At 50.6% G+C, this 17,997-nt stretch overlaps 7 protein-coding genes across 7 annotated transcripts; 5 read left to right on the top strand and 2 right to left on the bottom strand.

Annotated features, from left to right (window-relative positions):
* Positions 1–39: 39 nt before the first annotated feature.
* Positions 40–2,027, bottom strand: BJX67DRAFT_86570 (uncharacterized protein). Its single transcript, XM_071035554.1, has 3 exons — positions 795–2,027; positions 690–750; positions 40–641 (listed from the first exon to the last, which is right to left on the bottom strand). The coding sequence occupies exons 1-3, from the start codon at positions 1,590–1,592 to the stop codon at positions 184–186; spliced, it is 1,317 nt and encodes a 438-aa protein (XP_070890742.1). The 5' UTR covers positions 1,593–2,027; the 3' UTR covers positions 40–183.
* BJX67DRAFT_340566 (kinetochore subunit FTA4 family protein) lies at positions 1,547–3,204 on the bottom strand. The gene is made up of 4 exons (XM_071027806.1): positions 2,802–3,204; positions 2,490–2,658; positions 2,373–2,435; positions 1,547–2,319 (listed from the first exon to the last, which is right to left on the bottom strand). The coding sequence occupies exons 1-4, from the start codon at positions 2,965–2,967 to the stop codon at positions 2,013–2,015; spliced, it is 705 nt and encodes a 234-aa protein (XP_070890741.1). The 5' UTR covers positions 2,968–3,204; the 3' UTR covers positions 1,547–2,012.
* Positions 3,205–3,415: 211 nt separating this feature from the next.
* On the top strand, positions 3,416–5,675 carry BJX67DRAFT_376632 (60S ribosomal uL18 domain-containing protein; the record flags this gene model as incomplete). The annotated part of the gene is made up of 4 exons (XM_071031916.1): positions 3,416–3,469; positions 3,521–4,165; positions 4,715–4,755; positions 4,814–5,675. The coding sequence occupies 4 exons, from the start codon at positions 3,416–3,418 to the stop codon at positions 5,673–5,675; spliced, it is 1,602 nt and encodes a 533-aa protein (XP_070890740.1).
* A 72-nt stretch (positions 5,676–5,747) lies between these two features.
* BJX67DRAFT_340559 (uncharacterized protein) lies at positions 5,748–7,230 on the top strand. Its single transcript, XM_071027804.1, has one exon. It carries the CDS (start codon positions 6,496–6,498, stop codon positions 6,958–6,960), a length of 465 nt encoding a protein of 154 aa, XP_070890739.1. The 5' UTR covers positions 5,748–6,495; the 3' UTR covers positions 6,961–7,230.
* A 1-nt stretch (position 7,231) lies between these two features.
* On the top strand, positions 7,232–11,857 carry BJX67DRAFT_340558 (putative cell wall biogenesis protein Mhp1). The gene is made up of 3 exons (XM_071027803.1): positions 7,232–7,888; positions 7,954–10,833; positions 10,884–11,857. Exons 1-3 carry the CDS (start codon positions 7,837–7,839, stop codon positions 11,549–11,551), a joined length of 3,600 nt encoding a protein of 1,199 aa, XP_070890738.1. The 5' UTR covers positions 7,232–7,836; the 3' UTR covers positions 11,552–11,857.
* Positions 11,858–11,860: 3 nt separating this feature from the next.
* On the top strand, positions 11,861–14,700 carry BJX67DRAFT_340555 (ATP-binding cassette long-chain fatty acid transporter PXA2). The gene is made up of 4 exons (XM_071027802.1): positions 11,861–12,745; positions 12,815–13,451; positions 13,504–14,401; positions 14,475–14,700. The coding sequence occupies exons 1-4, from the start codon at positions 12,236–12,238 to the stop codon at positions 14,548–14,550; spliced, it is 2,121 nt and encodes a 706-aa protein (XP_070890737.1). The 5' UTR covers positions 11,861–12,235; the 3' UTR covers positions 14,551–14,700.
* A 91-nt stretch (positions 14,701–14,791) lies between these two features.
* On the top strand, positions 14,792–16,809 carry BJX67DRAFT_86618 (uncharacterized protein). The gene is made up of 3 exons (XM_071035555.1): positions 14,792–15,121; positions 15,177–15,285; positions 15,354–16,809. Exons 1-3 carry the CDS (start codon positions 14,964–14,966, stop codon positions 16,473–16,475), a joined length of 1,389 nt encoding a protein of 462 aa, XP_070890736.1. The 5' UTR covers positions 14,792–14,963; the 3' UTR covers positions 16,476–16,809.
* The last annotated feature ends 1,188 nt before the right edge of the window (positions 16,810–17,997 follow it).

Raw genomic sequence — 17,997 nt, 5'->3', positions numbered from 1 at the left:
CAGCTAGCGATGTGAGGAGACTAATGTACAATCGTGTCATGCAAAGATGGGTATCCTTCACCAGAGAAATCTGAGCTGCTAAAAAGGTTAAGAGTACCCAAAACGCCGGGCCCGCAATGTAAAATTCTGCGTCGAAAACAAGAAATCATCATAACTCATGCGACATCGCCAGCATGTGCCTCCTCAGTCGGAGCCTCCCGGTACATCTTTCAAGATCTCCCAACCGTATTCCTCCTCAGGTTTCTCGGGTTCCATGCCAAGGGCATTGCGATAGGCGCGAACCTCATTTTGCAGGCCAGCAACGATACGGATAGGCAGCTCCTCCTCCTCGCAGCGGAGACGGTAAGCTGTACGGATCATCTCAGCGCACTTCATAGTCTGCGCATGCCAGTGGTCGCGGTCAAGACGGCTTTCTAAGTGTGCATCCCGCTCCGCCTGTAGGAGATTGTTGTAATGGCGCTTCTGAGCAAGGTAGTGCATGTTATTGTTGTGACAGTAGTTGCGGATCTGCTCCACCATGGTTCCGACCGCGGCCTCGTATTCGCCGATCAACTTGGTATTCTCAACCTGCTCGTTCTTCAGGATTTCTACTGTGCGTTTCTCCTTGGCAAGAGCACGTTCAAGCTCGGCGATGCGGGCGCCTAAATCGGTTAGTAAATGCTAACCAAGTGTATCATCTGTGGACTCACTCGTAAGTTCTCCGTTCACTTGTTGAATACTGGGGCTAATTCCCTCGGAGGAAGAACGTTTCTGTCATCGTCAGTGAAGTCAATCGAAAGAGATGCAAGACATACCATAATATCCTCCGCGCTAGAAACGATGCTCTTGGTCATCTCACGGTTAGTCTTCAACACTTCGCTAAGCTCAAGTACCATGTCAAAAAGATGGCGCAGATCCATCTGGTGTCCCGCATTCATTGGCACTCCACCGTTCATACCAGCCATTCCCGTGCCATTGACTTGAGGAGGAGGGGTAGCGATTGGAGATGGCATAGGCTGGCGGGGTACACCAGGCATGTTGGAAGGGCCCGCGGCAGAATTTTCCGTGTAGTTCGAGAACATGCTCGACCCAGCATTACTACCGCTACTGTTCATAGACATAGTTGCCGCGTCAAAGGCCCGATTCAGCTCCTCCAGCTGGGACTCGAATTCCTTAGTGTTCGGAGTGAGCGCGGCTTCGTCGTCAAACCCGAGTCCGGTAGACTCAACACCCAGGACCTCCTTTCTAAACTTTTCAAGGTCACGACGGGATACGTGGGTGGAGCGACGACGATGCCCACGCACAAACGGTGCCTTTGGAGCACAGGGAGGAGTAGTCGCAGCGATGGTGTCGGATTGGGGGTGATCTTCACTCTTGGGAAAGACGGGTAGATGAGGAAGGGACCTCGATGTCGACAGAGAAGCCCGAAAAGGGGACTCCGCTGGCTTCGCGTTCTGTTGTTGTCTCGCAGTCTGGAGTCGAGAGCCATCGGTTTGGAGGAGAGGAGGGCGTGCACCAGAACAGTCAAGCGCCGGAAATTCGGAAGTTAAACTCCGAACACCAGCCTCCCTAAAGCCACAGGTTGAGGCAGTGGTCTGGCATGGATCTTCCATTGTGTGCAATAACAGCAGTTTCAATAAAAGAGAGGTTCTGTTGGAGGAATATTGCTGGTTATCTTATATGTGTGAAAAGAAGAATCTGAGGCAGGAAGAAAGATTGTTCAGTGTTTTTTCTATTTTCCCTCTTAACAATCCTGTCACTGGCACCTGCTGCGACTGGTGCAGCTGCAGCCGATTCCCAGCACAGTTTCCCCCTTGCACTTCTGGCGGGAAAAAGAGCAATAATTCCAACCCTTTTTTGACACTTGGAATGGCACAAAGTAAGAGGCGGCATAACTGGTGTCGGCTCTCTCAGCGCAGCCTGTGTTACTATCAGGCAGAAACGAGGACGCAATCAGGAGTAGGTTCTGACATTTGAAACCACCTAAATTGAATGTCTAGATAGATCTCGATCCAGAAACCTAAGGCTCTTGCCTAATCCATGTCAAGAAGCGCCGCAATCTTCTGGTCAGATCCCAGAGTATATGACGCATCACTCCCGCCATTGCCGTCCTTCTGGTTTTGCTCCATCCGACCACTCACCCTAGCAACCAGCATCCTCATTTTCTCCAGCTCCCGGACCAGATCCCCATCCCTTGTGACGAGGTTGGGTTGAACATTGTTCTGCGGCTTGCAGAATGGCTCCAGAAGACGCTGTAACTGCCGTAGTTGGTCCAGGCGCCGTTGTCGCTGTTGCCGTAGGTTATCGAGGCTCCCGAGGCGCTCTCGTAGGCGCTTGTACCTGTACAACGATGAGCTAGGTAACATTAAAACTCAGCGCGCACGGGATCAAACCTAAGCCGGTCCTCTTCGGTCCCAGATTCATCGTGGAGCTCTCCTGGGAGCTGAGTAATATTTCTAAAACGCGTTAGGCAGCAGAGCGGCCGGATGGATGAGGAGAGGGAGTCTCACGAATGGCTCGACAGGTCGACAGTCTTGTCAACGCCCCCTTCCAGCGACGCTGCACCACGTGTTGCCTGGCTTATGGAAGACCAGTATAAACTCGTTATTTGCTGTGCCACATGTTGGATCGCCTGAGACGAATAAACAATGCGATTGTGTTGTTTCAGGGCCGCATTTACTGGCGTAGGGAGGTTGGTTAGCATTGAAGGCTGGCGGTATGCAGCACGAGGCATCTGTAAGCACGTCCAGACACCGACGTATGTCTGATGCAGAAGAAATGCCGGCTGAGAAGAGAGACAGGGATGGAGTCATCGCGCTTACACTTCTGCAGTGCATCACCAACCACCTTGTCGCTCAAACCCTCCTCGGCGGGCTCGGTCGCATACCTTCTCCAATCCTCTGGGGGTTCGAGGCTTTCCGATAAGATGCGAACTTGCGTCGTAATAAAAGACGACTTCAATTCGGAGATGGACCGAGACGATTCCATGGCCCCATAGTGACGGCAATGTCGTGGTGAAGAAAGTGGCCGTCAGTTCCTAGGTTCCGCGGAAGTTGCTATCGATAACATTTGTCACATGATCTGGCCTGGGTCTATTGTATCCAATCCAGGAAACGCATCGCCCCATCGTCGTCGCGAGTAGAAGTTGGTAATTGCTCCAGAGACGGATCGTACTAAGATATGGGCGAGACTTTCGCATCCTAGGAGGTGTTTTCAGAGTGTGGCCGTCTTCCTCGGTCTAGGAACATCCACCGGACTAAAAGGTGGCCGCACCGACATATACCTCGGCAACCCACACCAGTCAAAGCCTCATTCACTGTGTCCGGTCACCCTCGTCGTTCCAACAAAACAATCACCTACCGGCTTCAGATATTGCTGCGTCGCGAGTTATTCTAAAAGCAACCGCCCTTCTCCTTCTCAGTCGTATAGTTCTACAATGGCAGACAGCCAACGGCCGGTTGGCCTTCTGTTTGATATCGGAGGTGTGTGTGTAAGTCTACTTCATCTCCACTAATACCTCGAGGCATTGACTCTAGCACAGGTTGTCTCGCCTTTTCAAGCGATTCTAGATTACGAAATTGCTCAAAACATACCGCCAGGATGGGTGAACTTCAGCATATCTCGCACATCACCTCACGGTAGTTGGCACAGACTGGAGCGGGGAGATATCAAGATGGATGCGGACTTCTTCGCTGAATTCAACAAGGACTTACGTGACCCCGCGCTATGGAAGCTGTTTAACGAGGGTCTTCGGAAGAAAAACCCAAGGAAGGCGGCACCAGCAGACCCTCCGTTACCTGAGGTGGACGCGGAGTGGCTATTCTGGGAGATGATGAAGATATCCAGGACGCCCGACCCCTTCATGTGGCCGGCACTGAAGAAACTGAAGGAGTCCGGCAAGTTTATCATGGGAGCCCTGTCAAATACGGTCAAGTTTCCGGACGGACATGAGTACAATGATGATACACTAGGGCGCAAGACGCTATTCGACTTTTTCATCTCATCCGCACACACTGGTCTCAGGAAGCCAGATCCTAAGATCTACCAGGTGGCTCTGGAGGAGATGAATGCGGCCGCAAAGAGGAAGGGGCTGAAGCAGCCAGTGCGGGCGTCTGATGTGGTTTTCCTGGACGATATTGGCCAGAATCTAAAACCTGCAAAGGATATTGGGATGAGAACGATCAAGGTAAATCTTGGGCATATCGAAGATGCGGTTAAGGAGCTGGAGAAAGTCACTGGGCTTCAGTTGTTGGATGAACAGGCCAGGCTCTAGACGGCCGACGGGCCTTGACGCTTTATACTCGATAAGAAAAGCGAGGTAGATGTTCAAACGTAGAAATTCCTTTTGAATTGGAATTTTTTTAATGCTCTAGTTCTTTGAATGTTCTGTGAAAGCGCTGACCCAGCCTGTTGAGGTTCCGCATGCTCGTCGCCGACCGCGACTGTGGGCTGGCTGCAACCACACTAAGCGAAGCCATCCACAAACTCATCCCACAAAATTCGTCAATTTCTCCCTCTGCAGCCAACGTCGACAATTCGGTCCTCATCCGCCAAAACCGTCCAAATGGTGAGTGTATACTGCCATTCTTGAAGAATAGCGATCGGGTCGCATTCTTTTCTGTCCCATATTTTGAAACCACTGGGCTGCCTGGTGGTTTTTTCGAGTCTTTGCAAGATGCTTCGGAGTGGGACATTTCTGAAGCGCAAATTGCTGACTCGAGTGCTTGTCTGGTAGGCCCCTTATCAGAAGACCGTGAAGAGCAGCGCGTACTTCAGGTAAGTTTTCCACTGAAATTTGGCATGAACGATGAACTTCTTCTGACAACTGCCACAGCCGCTACCAGACCAAGTACCGCCGTCGCAGAGAGGGAAAGACCGATTACTATGCTCGTAAGCGCCTGATCACCCAGGCCAAGAACAAGTACAACGCTCCTAAGTACCGCCTGGTCGTCCGCTTCACCAACCGCGACATCATCACTCAGATCGTCTCCTCCGAGATCACTGGTGACAAGGTCTTCGCTAGCGCCTACTCCCACGAACTCAAGCGCTACGGCATCACCAATGGTCTGACCAACTGGGCTTCCGCTTACGCTACCGGTCTCCTCCTTGCCCGCCGCACTCTCACGAAGCTCGGCCTCGACGAGGATTTCACCGGTGTTGAGGAACCCGATGGCGAATTCTCTCTCACCGAGGCTGCCGAGACCGATGAAGGCACTCGCCGCCCCTTCAAGGCCTTCCTCGATGTCGGACTTGCCCGTACCTCCACTGGTGCCCGTGTCTTCGGTGCCATGAAGGGTGCTTCCGACGGCGGCATCTTCATCCCCCACTCCGAGAACCGCTTCCCTGGTTACGACATTGAAGCTGAGGAGCTCGACGCTGAGACTCTACGTAACTACATCTTCGGTGGTCACGTTGCTGAGTACATGGAGGGCCTTGCCGATGACGATGAGGAGCGCTTCCGTAGCCAGTTCCACAAGTACACTGAGAATGAGATTGAAGCTGGTGAGCTCGAGGAACTTTACACCGAGGCTCACAAGGCTATCCGCGAGGACCCCTTCAAGAAGGACGAGGATGCGGGACCCAAGAAGACTAAGGAGGAGTGGAAGGCGGAGAGCAAGAAGTACAAGAAGGCCAAGCTGACCCGCGAGGAGCGCAAGGCTCGCGTTGAGGCTAAGATCCGTGAGCTTGCTGCTTAAATGGCTGTTGGCTATTTGACCGGGAAGCGGATTGATCGTGCTTGATGCTTAACTGAGTGCGATAGTCAAACCAAAAAAAAAAAAAGTCTACTTTGCCAACAATACAGTGGGCAACCGGTTCTTACCAGCCAGCGTTCTCATCCAGATATGCTGTAGTAGTTCATGATTTTACGACCATGTTCATTTCACTTAGGGCTTGTTTTACCGGAGCATGATTGGGTGCAAGCAATGGAACTGGCTTTTTTCCCTTCTTGAAAGCTCTAAAAATTTGGCCTATCTGTAGCCTTGGATTTGTCGATTGCCCACAACCCAAGCGCTTTCTCACGGGTAACCTTGATCGGTCACCCTTCCAACTCCCGTCGTCTCGTCACCCCCACTTTGCAGAATCTCCGCTTAGGCCATCACGGATCGAGCCTTATTTGCTGAGGTACTTCAGGATTCGAGCCACGCCTCGGCTTCGTGCGGAAACGGAGGTTGTAGAAAATGAGAGACTCATGCGTCCGTTTGGTTCTTTCGAGGCAGAGATGGTGTCGTTCCAGCCATCGGTTTATATTACCATATATGGTATATTCTCTTGTGCTCGCTGCTCATGGATCCATGACCCATGAGGTGAGGCTTTGAGTGAGCCATCGGGGTTCAGCTGAGGGCGCAGAGCAGTTAGGCCCAAGCATAGTTCCATTTCCTGAGCCCGTTGTCTAACGCCCACATGACTCCTTGCACTGAAATGCAGAGAGGAGGCGCCATTCCAGAGAGCAGGTGATCAACAACTAGCGGTTGGCTCTGCTTGTTTTGGTAATACTAGTAATGGTACTGATTGTACATGACAATACGACCCTACTCGTATGGAGATTCTCCTCATTCAACTCCGAAAGCCGAGAAAGAAACCCTTGGAGCAGCTGAACCTTGCAGGAATCGCCCTCGCATGCATCCTGCCACGACCCACAGCCAACAGGTGCTCTTTGTCCAGCCATTCCGTGTAACGTTTGTGGAGATCAGACAAAATTTAGGTGAGGACGCTGAAGCAAATTCAAACAACCTGCCTCCTTCATCTATGCACATCGAGCATTGTACCACCAACCTTGCGGCTTGCAACGTTCGACTTCTCAAGCTTGACCCAAAGATTGCGTTCTTTCGAGGTGTGGGAAAGCGTCGCGGTTCCCGAGGCGGAACCATTCTGGACCCTTGCCTGAATGTGCGGCGATTTTGGGGGTTGATTGAGGGAATGAGACTGCGTGGTTTCTATTTGACTCCCGCCTCTCCTCATCCTGGAATCCCGAAGAGATGAATGACAGCCTAACGGCTTTCACAGAGGCTTTTCGGGGGTGGTGGCGAAACTTCCACTCCGAGTCCGGAGCCCTGAGGTGTTGAAGTGGTTGGTTGCAAGAGTATGCGGGCTTGGCAACGTGTGTGGAAGACTCAACCTCCAACCATCGGAGGCCATGATTGGAAACTCCCATCTGGAACAGAGATTCTTCAAGAGGGCAAGGTGGAATTTATAAGCACCGAGGTCTTCTTCATCCTCCACTTTCTGAGCAACTTCCAATGTTGTCAGGCCCAGAAGCTTAACGTTGAATAATACATTCTAGTAAATACCATACAATACCGATGGGGCCTACGAGTCGTAACAATGAAAGCACCCGAGAAAGCATGCAAAAGAGAAGCCTTGAAGAAGTTCTTGCCGTGGAGAACAAACGCTGGGCCGGCAGCCCTCACCCTTGGCTACTGTTTTACCATCTGCTCCCACAAATCCTCTTAAACGCCTCATCGTTCATCTCCCCAGTCGTCTTGACTGTCCTTGACCGCCTCTCTTCTGCTCTCACTTCACCTCTGTTGAAGCTTCATCCTCTGTGTGCCCATTCTCCCTCCGCTGTCCTCACGTCATACCATGCGTCCCGCATCACTCCGCCGCATTGCCAGAATGGAACTCTACAACCTTTACTGCTCCTAATCCTGAAGAAAGCTCCCTGTATCTTTTGTCTGATCGAGTACACTGCGATCCTATAGATAATTTGTTCGGGCAGCTCGAGCCGTCTTTGTTCCCTCGAGTAAACCCGAGGCTATGCGTCTCTGATTTCGGGTTCAGTGGGTTGACGGGTCCTGCGAGATTCTGTTCGCTTTGTTCACTTCTGCAGTTCTACCTACAATCTGCGACCGTTTCAAAATGGAGGGCGTTGAGACTGTGGATGTGAGCTGGCTTCATCATTCCCAAAAAGGTACCTTTGGAGTTGCTTGGAATTCCCGCCTCAATGGTTGAGGTTTCATTCTAATGTCGAAGCAGATAATCTCTCCCGCTGCAGATCCGTCTCGTCCTTGTCGTGCGATAAACCGGGGAACGATGTGGAAACGGCAGCAGTACAGACTCATAAATCCGGCAAAGCTCCTTCCACGGATAAAAGTTCGACTGCGACCCTGCGAGACACCTCCGCTCCGCCGGCACCAAGCCAACAAGACGGCTCTGGAGCTCCCAGTCGAACTGGAGATGAGATTAAAAATGGAGACACAACGGCTGGGGATGCGGCGTTAACACCACCCCCGAAAAGCGCGCCAAAGCCAGTCTTAGGAAGGCGAGGATCGTGGATCTCAAGCATCAGCTCCAAATTCTCCGGCTCTACCCCTCCATCGCAGTCTAGTATGAAATCTCTTGCAGCTCCAAAAGCAAGCCCCCCAGCCTCAAAGCTTGACATGCATAACCCATTTGGCGCGGCCTATTCTCCCAAGGACAAGGAGGAGGATAAGAAGGACGAAAACACTCCCCTCACTTCCAGCTCCCCTCGAGGACCTTCGTTCTTGCAGAGTGCGTTGAGGAAGCTGTCTTCATCTGGTGCGGGCGTGGGGAAATCAGCTCCCTCTAATGGTGTCATTTGCGAGCGTCGTGTGTTGAATATTGATCGAGAACGAGATAGGTGTAAGGTTCCGGATTTGAACCCAGCGAAGTTGCACCGCGTTGCCTTCTGCGTCGACGTCGAGATCGCAGGCATATCTCATAAAGAGTCCGATGCAGAAAGCCCGCCCCTGAGCACAACGCACCGACATGTTTCTGAGGAGAATGGCCGCAAGCTGAAGCGAGCGAATCTGAAATCTAAGAGTAAGGGTGAATCTGATCCAGTGAAGCACCCCGGAGCTGCAGTGGCAGAAAAGGATCCCCAAATTCAAGAGAATGGCGCGCCGAATACCAGCCCCCCCGAAACACCATCAAACGATGTTAGATCTAACGGGGGTGCTGAAGAGCCAACAAGGAAACGAGAAAAGAAGAAGCGATCGGAGGAAGAGAGAAGAGAGCGGAAAGAGAGGAAAAGGAGGTTAGCGGAGGCAAATGGCTCCATTCCCCTGCAGCTGACGGCCGATGACCACGAGAGCGACAGTCGCTCTGGGAGCACTCGATCTGGAGCGCAAAGCCATCCGACGACCGATCCAATCCGAATATACCGGCGATGTTGCCAATTGCGTGAAACGCCCGTGCTCAAGCGAATAGTAGACGAGATCTCTTCGCCTTCCTCGACGCTGGCGGAATCTCCCGGAACTGTTGCTGTGCTCGACCTCACAAATTTTCCCATGACGTCTGAGGATATCGCTACATTCAGCGATTGGTTGGCCGTCGTACCGGTACGGAAACTCATCCTTGAAAATTGCGCCTTGACCGATGATTCTGTCCGTGCCATTCTCTCTGGCTTGCTTTCTACCAAAACCGTAGAGCACATGAGGCGCAAGCGCGGGAGACGGAGGACGTCGGACTCGCGGGTACCGGAAAAGGTAGAGAGATTCAGTGTCGTGGAAAGGCTATCTTTGAAGGATAACCCGAAGATTGGGATCGAAGGATGGCGCCACATCAGTCTGTTTATTCATCTCTCTAAGTCTCTAAAGGCTATCGACCTCACAGGCATTCCACTACCGAAGGCGCCCGCTTCACTGAGTGATGCTAGCAGTGTGTCTCCCAAGGGCGCGAGTCCAGTTGCGACTGCCGTTGATGTCGCTTCTGTTTTCGCCAATTCTCTTTCGAAGCGTTTTGGCGGTGACCACCTTGAAGAACTGCTTCTCAGCGAATGCAGGCCTACAACGGAGGAGGTAAAAAAGATATGTGAAGCTGCCACATCGGTTGGTTTGAGGAGGCTAGGTTTAGCCAATAATGGCTTGACTCGAGAGGGCATGGAACATATCATTTGTTATCTCGAGTCTGGGAAATGCGAAGGCTTGGATCTTGGCGGCAATCCCATAGGGGGGGATCTGGATCTGATAACTGACGCGATTGACAGTGATCTCCCTCTCTATGCACTCAGTCTGGCTGACTGTTCTCTCACACCTTCTACTCTCCATCCGCTACTTCAAGCTTTAACACGCCTACCTAACCTTCGCTTCATCGATGTCTCTCACAATCCAGCACTCTTTTCGACGCAACCGGATGCGCTATCAACGTTTAGACGCTTCCTCCCCAAAATGCCTCTTCTGAAGCGCATCCACTTGGCCGACGTGAACCTTTCCTCCGATCATATGATTGCTCTTGCAGAAATTCTTCCAGAATGTCCGAGTTTAAGCCACCTGAACATACTCGAGAACCCCGCTCTCATTGCTCTTGCCTCGGCGACGGATCCAGAAACGCAAGAAGAAGCGTGTGCTGTTTATGCATCCCTGCTGGCCGCCGTGCGTGTCTCACGGACAATCATCGCCGTGGATATCGAAGACCCAAGCGCTGAAAACAATGAAGTCGTCAAGGCTTTAGCATCTCAGATCGTCGCATATTGCCTTCATAACCTTGAAGGAACTGCTCTTGAGGCGGAGCTCTCGGAGGGCATGGACCCGTCCCTGCCACGAACAGGTGTGCCGATTCCTGATATCCTTCAGCACATTGTTGGTCACGGAGTGCCTGAGGAAGTAGGTGAGGAGGACGGTGAGCCTGCACCCGGTGAAGATTATGTTATCGGGGGCACTGGTGTTGTGAAGGCGCTGGGGGTATGTCTCGGTAACCTTGATCGCCATATACCGGGGGATGTCTCTGGACCTCCTAGTGGCACAACAACGCCTCGTCATCGGAAATCTAGATCCTATACGGCTAAACGCCCTCGCGACATGTCCAAGAATCTCTTGGATTCAGCTCGTAACATCCGTACTAGAATCCAATCTGCTCTTGTTCGCGAGGACCGTGCCGGAAATGATGCCAATTACAGTAAGCGCTTCTCATCACTTTGTTGGGAAAATGTTAACGAGACGTTCCAGGACGCCTTCAATTCCTCGATTCCACGTTACAGAAAATGATCCAGCGTTTCGAGGACGAGTATCCGGAAACTCGGATCCAACCACATACCGTCAAGCCAAACCAAGAAACAAGCTCGCAAAACTCTGGCGAGGATGGATATCTTGCCAATAGTCTCACTGATACCCGGTCGGCTGGTATCAATGCCGATAACGACATGGCGGTTGATGATGATGAGGGTGATCAGTACGCTCTGCGACTTTCGCGGACTAGCTCTGTTACTTCCCTCCATTCTCGTGCAATGACCTCTGAAGAAGGACATGTTCACCGCCTTGGCCAGAACATTCGTCGCGACTTCCTGAATCCTATGGACCCGTCTGAAGAAGGAGAACCATTGGAATCAATGGATGAGGCTCATATCGCAGCTCTGCGTGAGAGATTAGACCGCCTACATGAAGCGCAAACCCGCTCTCACTTCGAAAGCGTGGGAGCAGACAAGGCCTTCCAAGAGTTGGGCTCGACCGTCGACGAATTGTGGGCGATACAGCGGCAGGACTCGGAAGCCTTTGAGAGGTTCAAGCAAAGTCAGATTGCTGCCCAGATCAACAGTGGCAGAAGGACGCCCTCCGTGTCTGACAATAGCAGAACTAAAGCAAGCAACGCTGGTTCCGAACTGCCCTCGGCACCATAAGCAGACCTCGACCATGTCTTTCCAGAGTTATCCACAATTCATACTCATATTTCCTATCATTCACTGCATCGTTGATTCTTCCTATACCCACTACTGGTACATGTCTTTCGCTTTCACCTGTGACAATTAGCGTGTATTTCCTGGCTCTCGGTTTCTTTGATCCTTCTGTCGAATGTGTCTGTTGTTATACATGTACAATCTGTATCGGTATATAGTTGCGCAGCTCTTGCAGCTCGTGCCTCAGGCTACTAAAATGTAGTGGCAACATTCGCACGTGCTCTTCGCGACTAGAAGCACCTCGTGCCCTGCCCCACCAAAGTAGGAAGATGGAAGGGAAAGGCGCTGAAAGACGAGAGTCCCTCTTCTGGAGTCTTAATATTTTGTTTTGACGACCCTGTCAACAAGAGAATGACATCAACCCGGTTGGAGTGGGCGACTTCGACCTTAGTCATCGATCCTCGGCTCGCGGTGCATTCTTGGACTCTGGAGTTCACATGCATTCCTTGCACACACGTCTGGTTCCTAACCCGACCTCGCGCTCACGTCAATCCGTTCTCCAGACCAACCCTGGCATGCTCCTCTTCCCCTCCCTTCAGACACGGAATATCGACCGGACATGTTGGCTTACGTCGACTCTGGATAGAGTAACTTTTGTCCCTCCCCTGAGCGGCCATCTTTGTCGCCATGGCGGCTCAATCGAAATTACTCCCTCCCGAACGCTCCGTGCGGCAAATGTTCTCGAGCCTGGCATCATTATACCTTCGCCACCGCACGAACATATCCCGCTCAGTCTACCTAGCTCTCTTCGCGGCCCTCGCCAAGCGCATTCATAATGCTATCTCCGAACAGAAGGCGGCCTCTCGGCACCAGGCGGACCTGCGAAAGAAACCAGGAACAAGTAGTCTCGGCGAGGACGGCGACAAGCCGCGGAAGAAAGTTGGCGTTAATCGCGAATTCTTCAGGAATCTGTCACGTCTGCTGAGGATTGTGATACCAAGCTGGCGGAGTAAGGAACTGCGGCTGCTTGTGAGCCATAGCGTTTTCCTGGTGTTGCGGACGTTGCTCAGTCTCTATGTGGCCGAGCTGGACGGGCGACTCGTTAGTAATTTGGTACGAGGGAAAGGCAAGGATTTCTTGCTGGGGCTTGTCTGGTGGATGATTGTTGCGGTACCCGCGACTTTTACGAACTCTATGGTGAGTCTGTCTTGTGCGGTTTTGTCAAGACGAATGCGGGCTGGCTAATACGTCTTAATTCTGAGGTAGCTTTCGTATCACCAATGCAAGCTCTCACTCAGCTACCGGAAGCGTCTTACGGACCACATCCATGAGAAGTATCTATCGAACATGACTTTCTATGCGATCTCAGCCTTGGACGACCGAGTCAAGAATCCCGACCAGCTCATCACTGTGGATGTTTCGCGGTTTTCCGATAGCCTGGCAGAGCTATATTCGAATCTCGCCAAACCGATTCTGGATATGGTTATCTACAACTACTCGCTCTCCAAGAGTGTTGGTGGGGAAGGTCTATTCATCATGGCTCTTTTGGTCCAATTATCTGCTAATGTCATGCGCGCATTGACACCACCGTTTGGCAAATACGTTGCCGACGAAGCCCGCTTAGAAGGAGAGTTCAGGTTCCTCCATTCCAGATTAATCGACTATAACGAGGAGATTGCCTTATATCATGGCCATGAGGCAGAGAAGGACACACTGGATAAAGGCTACTTCACACTAATTAAGCATGTGAATCGCATTTTGCGGAGGCGCTTATACCATGGGTTCATGGAGGACTTTGTCATTAAGTATTTCTGGGGTGCTTTGGGCTTGATTTTGTGCAGTGTTCCGGTTTTCTTCAAGATCCCCGGCCAAGTTACCCAAACTATGGGTGACCGAACCGAAAGTAAGTGATCTCTACAAGCGGAGTGATAGGCTCAAACTAACTGTAAAAATAGCATTCGTCACGAACAGAAGAATGCTGCTTTCGTCTTCAGATGCCTTTGGCCGACTGATGTTCTCTTACAAGGAGATCTCAGAGCTGGCAGGTTTTACATCCCGTGTCTCATCGCTGTTAGATGTCATGAACGATTTATTGGCCGGACGCTTTGAGAAGAAGTTGGTTTCTTCCGCTTCAATAGAGGAGAACGCAGCCGTCCTATCCAGCCGCGGATTGATTGAGGAAAGCGATTCAATCGAATTCACCGATGTCCCTATAGTGTCACCTAACGGAGACGTCCTCATCCGGAAACTCACCTTTACCGTTACTCCTGGCGACCACTTATTAATTGTTGGCCCAAATGGATGCGGTAAATCATCGCTGTTCAGAATCCTAGGAGGCCTGTGGCCTGTCTACGGCGGCAAAGTCAAGAAACCTCGCTTCGATGAAATCTTCTACATCCCCCAACGACCTTACCTATCCCGTGGCACTCTCCGGCAGCAAGTAATCTACCCGGACGGCGTCCGTGAGATGCGCGCCAAGGGAATTACTGACGAAGATCTGTACGAGATCCTAACCATTGTTGAAATTGCCTCCGTTGTAGATCGGCCAGGCGGCTGGGATGCGGAGGAGGAATGGCGAGACGTCCTTTCCATCGGCCTTCAACAGCGCATAGCAATGGCACGGCTCTTCTACCACAGGCCCAAGTTTGCCATTTTAGACGAATGTACGTCCTCGGTAACACTCGAGATCGAACGCGTCATGTATGAGACTGCGAAGAAGCTGGGCACGACGCTGATGACCGTCTCGCACCGACGGAGCCTGTGGAAGTATCACAAGATGATCCTCCAATTTGACGGACAGGGCGGATACATCTTCACGGGATTGGACTGGGAGAAGAGAATGAAACTGGAGGAGTATGTTCTACCACCTTTCCCATTCTTTTTGTGGTTTGCGGGCGGATATTTACTGACATTTGCTTTTCTATAGTGAGAAGGAAGAACTCGATCTTCATCTTCGGGCCGTGCCAGAGCTGCAGAAGCGGATGGCGGAACTGACTTCTTAGCCTTGTGATATATACCCTTTCACTTCTGGATACGTCTATCTTTCACTGTGTGTATCCGATTTGTACGTACCCTGTGCTACTATAATCTTGGTCTCAAGAGATTTGTTGTTAGGGTGTTGATTATTAGAAGACTTAGAAATCAACAAGCATAAAGAATAAAGTCTGGACCACCGCATCCTGAAGAGCCTATGATAATAATCATAGTCCATAGGCTACAAGGCTGATGCTGCGGCTAAGGCCACCCTTTGTTCTTGAAGCAACAAAGCCCAGTCCATTTAAAGCAACCCCTAGGCTCTTTGTTCGGGTTATTCTTGGGGACCTCTAACGAACTCATCTTCCTGGGGCCACTCCATCCATGATCTTTACATCCTTCATCCACCTCTTGCTTCTCTCCACAACTATACCCTACCTTCATGCGATCTTCTAAACGTCCTCACCGCCAGTCAAGGATAAAAGATCCTTTCCTACCGGAAGCCAAGTTCTGGGATAACTTGAGGAGCATCTGGCTGTCCAAGTACGCCTTGCTGGAGCTCCAGCGGAGGATAGGTGGTCCACTCGATCAAACCGAGAGGTAAAATAGTCCGGGCTATCCTGCTCGTATAATTCCAGTTTAACATTTGGTACAGGCCCTCCAAGTCTGTCGCTGATATTCTCGGCCGTCTCTCGCCGGACGACTTGAAGAGACTCAAGAGGGTCTCACGGAGAGGTGGCCTGGACCTTTCTGATCTGAGAAACGTGCGTTAACTTATGCATGATGAGACCGCCGTCGGAAACGTATTATACCGGTTGTTCACAAACCCCAGTATCCGTATCCTCCTGGCAGCATTCAAGAACCGTCCCTGGAGACGCCCCAATCCGCATCCTCCGGAGCGAAGAGGCTAAGTAGTCCCTCAGCGGAATCTACAGATATGGGGGACCCAAGCCGCAGATCCGTAAGAAGCTCGGCGTACGATCCCAACTTCCAAAACCACTTGATAGACAACAGAATACACCCTGCTGGCTATGAAGACGCAGACGGACGACGACCAGAGCCACCGAAGAACAAAGCCGATATCATGAAGCGACTTCCCCAAAAGCGGCGTTCCCTCTTACCCTCGCGCTTTTCTGACGACGACTTCCTCCATTTCGAGCGTGAGAATAACCATGCTGCTACCGAGCGGGATATCATGGGCTCGGTGCTGCCGATAATTGAAGGCAGCAGCTCAAGGAAAAGGCGTCGGACGGGCACGGGCACCGGCCACGACAGCACTGGCCACGACAGCACCCGTACTCAGATGCACGAGCGCTGTGACGGACTATTATTTGCGAATTTATCCCAGATAACCGATGTGCCACTCGGCGGCCCCAGACCCGACCGAGTCTACGGAGCTGATCCTGGGTCACTCAACAAACAAGTCCGCGAGGAGCTAAATGGGCAGATCGTGCCGTCGAAAAGGAAGGCTCCAATCTTGCCGAACTTCTTCTTAGAAGTCAAAGGCCCCGAGGGCAATGAGCTCGTCGCTAAACGACAAGCGTGCTATACAGGGGCATTTGGCTCCCGCGGCATGCACGCTCTTCAGTCTTATCAGCCGCAGCAAGAGGAGAAACCAGCGGCGGTTTATGATGAGAATGCTTATTCAATCACGTCGACTTACCATGCTGATACGGGGACGCTCTCACTCTACGCGAATCATCCGCGTGAGGCAACCGGCAGGCCAGGTAGTCCCCCTGAGCATGTCATGACACGCCTTGGTGCGTGGTTGATGACGAACGACGCGGAGACCTTCCGGCAAGGCGCGGCAGCATATCGCAATGCTCGCGACTGGGCAAAGGAGCAGCGGGACAGACTGATAAGTCAGGCGAATGCAAAGGTACCGGGCGGAGGGCTTCAGGAAAGAGCCACTACCGAAGAGGTTGAATTTCAAAAGGTAGAAAGCGATGAGTGAACTTAGATCGTCTGCTCTTTGCATACTCTGAACGATTTCCCTGTATGTTAAATCCTCCCTGATCGAGGTTGTTTTTGGACCTCTTTCTTTACTCCTTTCATCACCAATTGCCATACACAGACATCCCAGGAAGGGGGGGAAAGATCATTACCTGGCGTCCGTGTCAGCTTTTTCCATGGGGGGTTGCGCGCTGGAGAGGAAATTATTGTTGGTGATGAGCAGCTTATTATTCTTTGGGGATTGGTCCTAAATTACTGTTGACTGCGAGGCAGCCCTGGATGTGGAAGTCATTTTCTTTGTGGAGATCCACATGGCAGTACAAGCACGTGATAGTAATTTTCTGTCAGACTGGCGATCCCTAATTGGGTAAAGCGCCGGAGCGGAATTACAATTATACGCGAGTTGCCCCTGAAGCAACCTCGCACCAGCTAGATTTTGTACACGCTGAATTTAATGCAATATTCAACCTAATATTACAACGTTGAGCTACCCCTTGGAATTACCTTTTTCCTTAGTAATCTGACAATTAAGAGTCTTAGAACGCTTGAGAGATATTATTTTAAGGTCAATTTTGAACTATAAGCTAAAACCTCTTGTTAAACCTATCCTAAAGCGCTCGCGAACCCCTTTTAAGCTTATTTCAACATAGAATGCCCACTAATTCAAACCCAACAACTGCCAATATCACCCTAGGCACTCAGGACAATTGGGAGGCCTGGAAGACCTAATTTGAAGTAGTTGCTCGAACCAAGAGGATCTGGGAGATTATTATGGGTAATATAGAGGAGCTAGAGGAGCTAGCAAGGCCAGAGGTGCTAGATTGAGGTTAACAAGGTAGTAGGCATACTTGTGGTGCTATACTATCAGGCTAGCAAGCCATTAAATTAATTTAGGACTAGTAGATTAGGTAGAATATATACCAACATGATCTAAAAGAATATGAGAAATAATAAAAGGTAATTAATAATATTGCTGCTTGGATGCAAACTATAATCAGGCCATAGCTCTAATTAACTAATTACATTCCTAGCAAATTAATATCAAGATAATATAAGAACCTAGAGGAAAATATTGGAATTAGCAAATATAAACTTAAAAAGAATACTATAGAAACCTATACCAAAGCAATTAAGCTACTAAAAGCAAGTAACATGCATACCTGGCTTAGCAACTAGAAATTAGTAATATAGAAAGCTACCTAATACAAGATTAGCAGGATATAGGATACCTATAAATAGTTTAAAGACTTCCTAAATATAGTTAGCAGAATTAATCCAAACTAGGTATAGTCTTATTAATTACTCAAGAAAAAGGAAGTAGTAGATAGCACGCTATCCTATAGAGAAATATTATAGGACTTTTACATAACTTTAAGATTAAACCCATCCCCCAAATCTATTATGATAAAAGGATTCTTTGGACCTACCTGTTATGAACCCTCAGCCTACAGTCAGCAGAGCGGAGTCACAAGGCAGAAAGTCAAGGCTAGGGAGCCACTTTGGATTTAAATCCAACCTTGACA

This window comes from Aspergillus lucknowensis, assembly GCF_044049455.1.
Source record: "Aspergillus lucknowensis strain CBS 449.75 chromosome Unknown BJX67scaffold_2, whole genome shotgun sequence".
Taxonomy (NCBI): domain Eukaryota; kingdom Fungi; phylum Ascomycota; class Eurotiomycetes; order Eurotiales; family Aspergillaceae; genus Aspergillus; species Aspergillus lucknowensis.
This window is presented reverse-complemented; position numbering and strand designations above follow the sequence as displayed.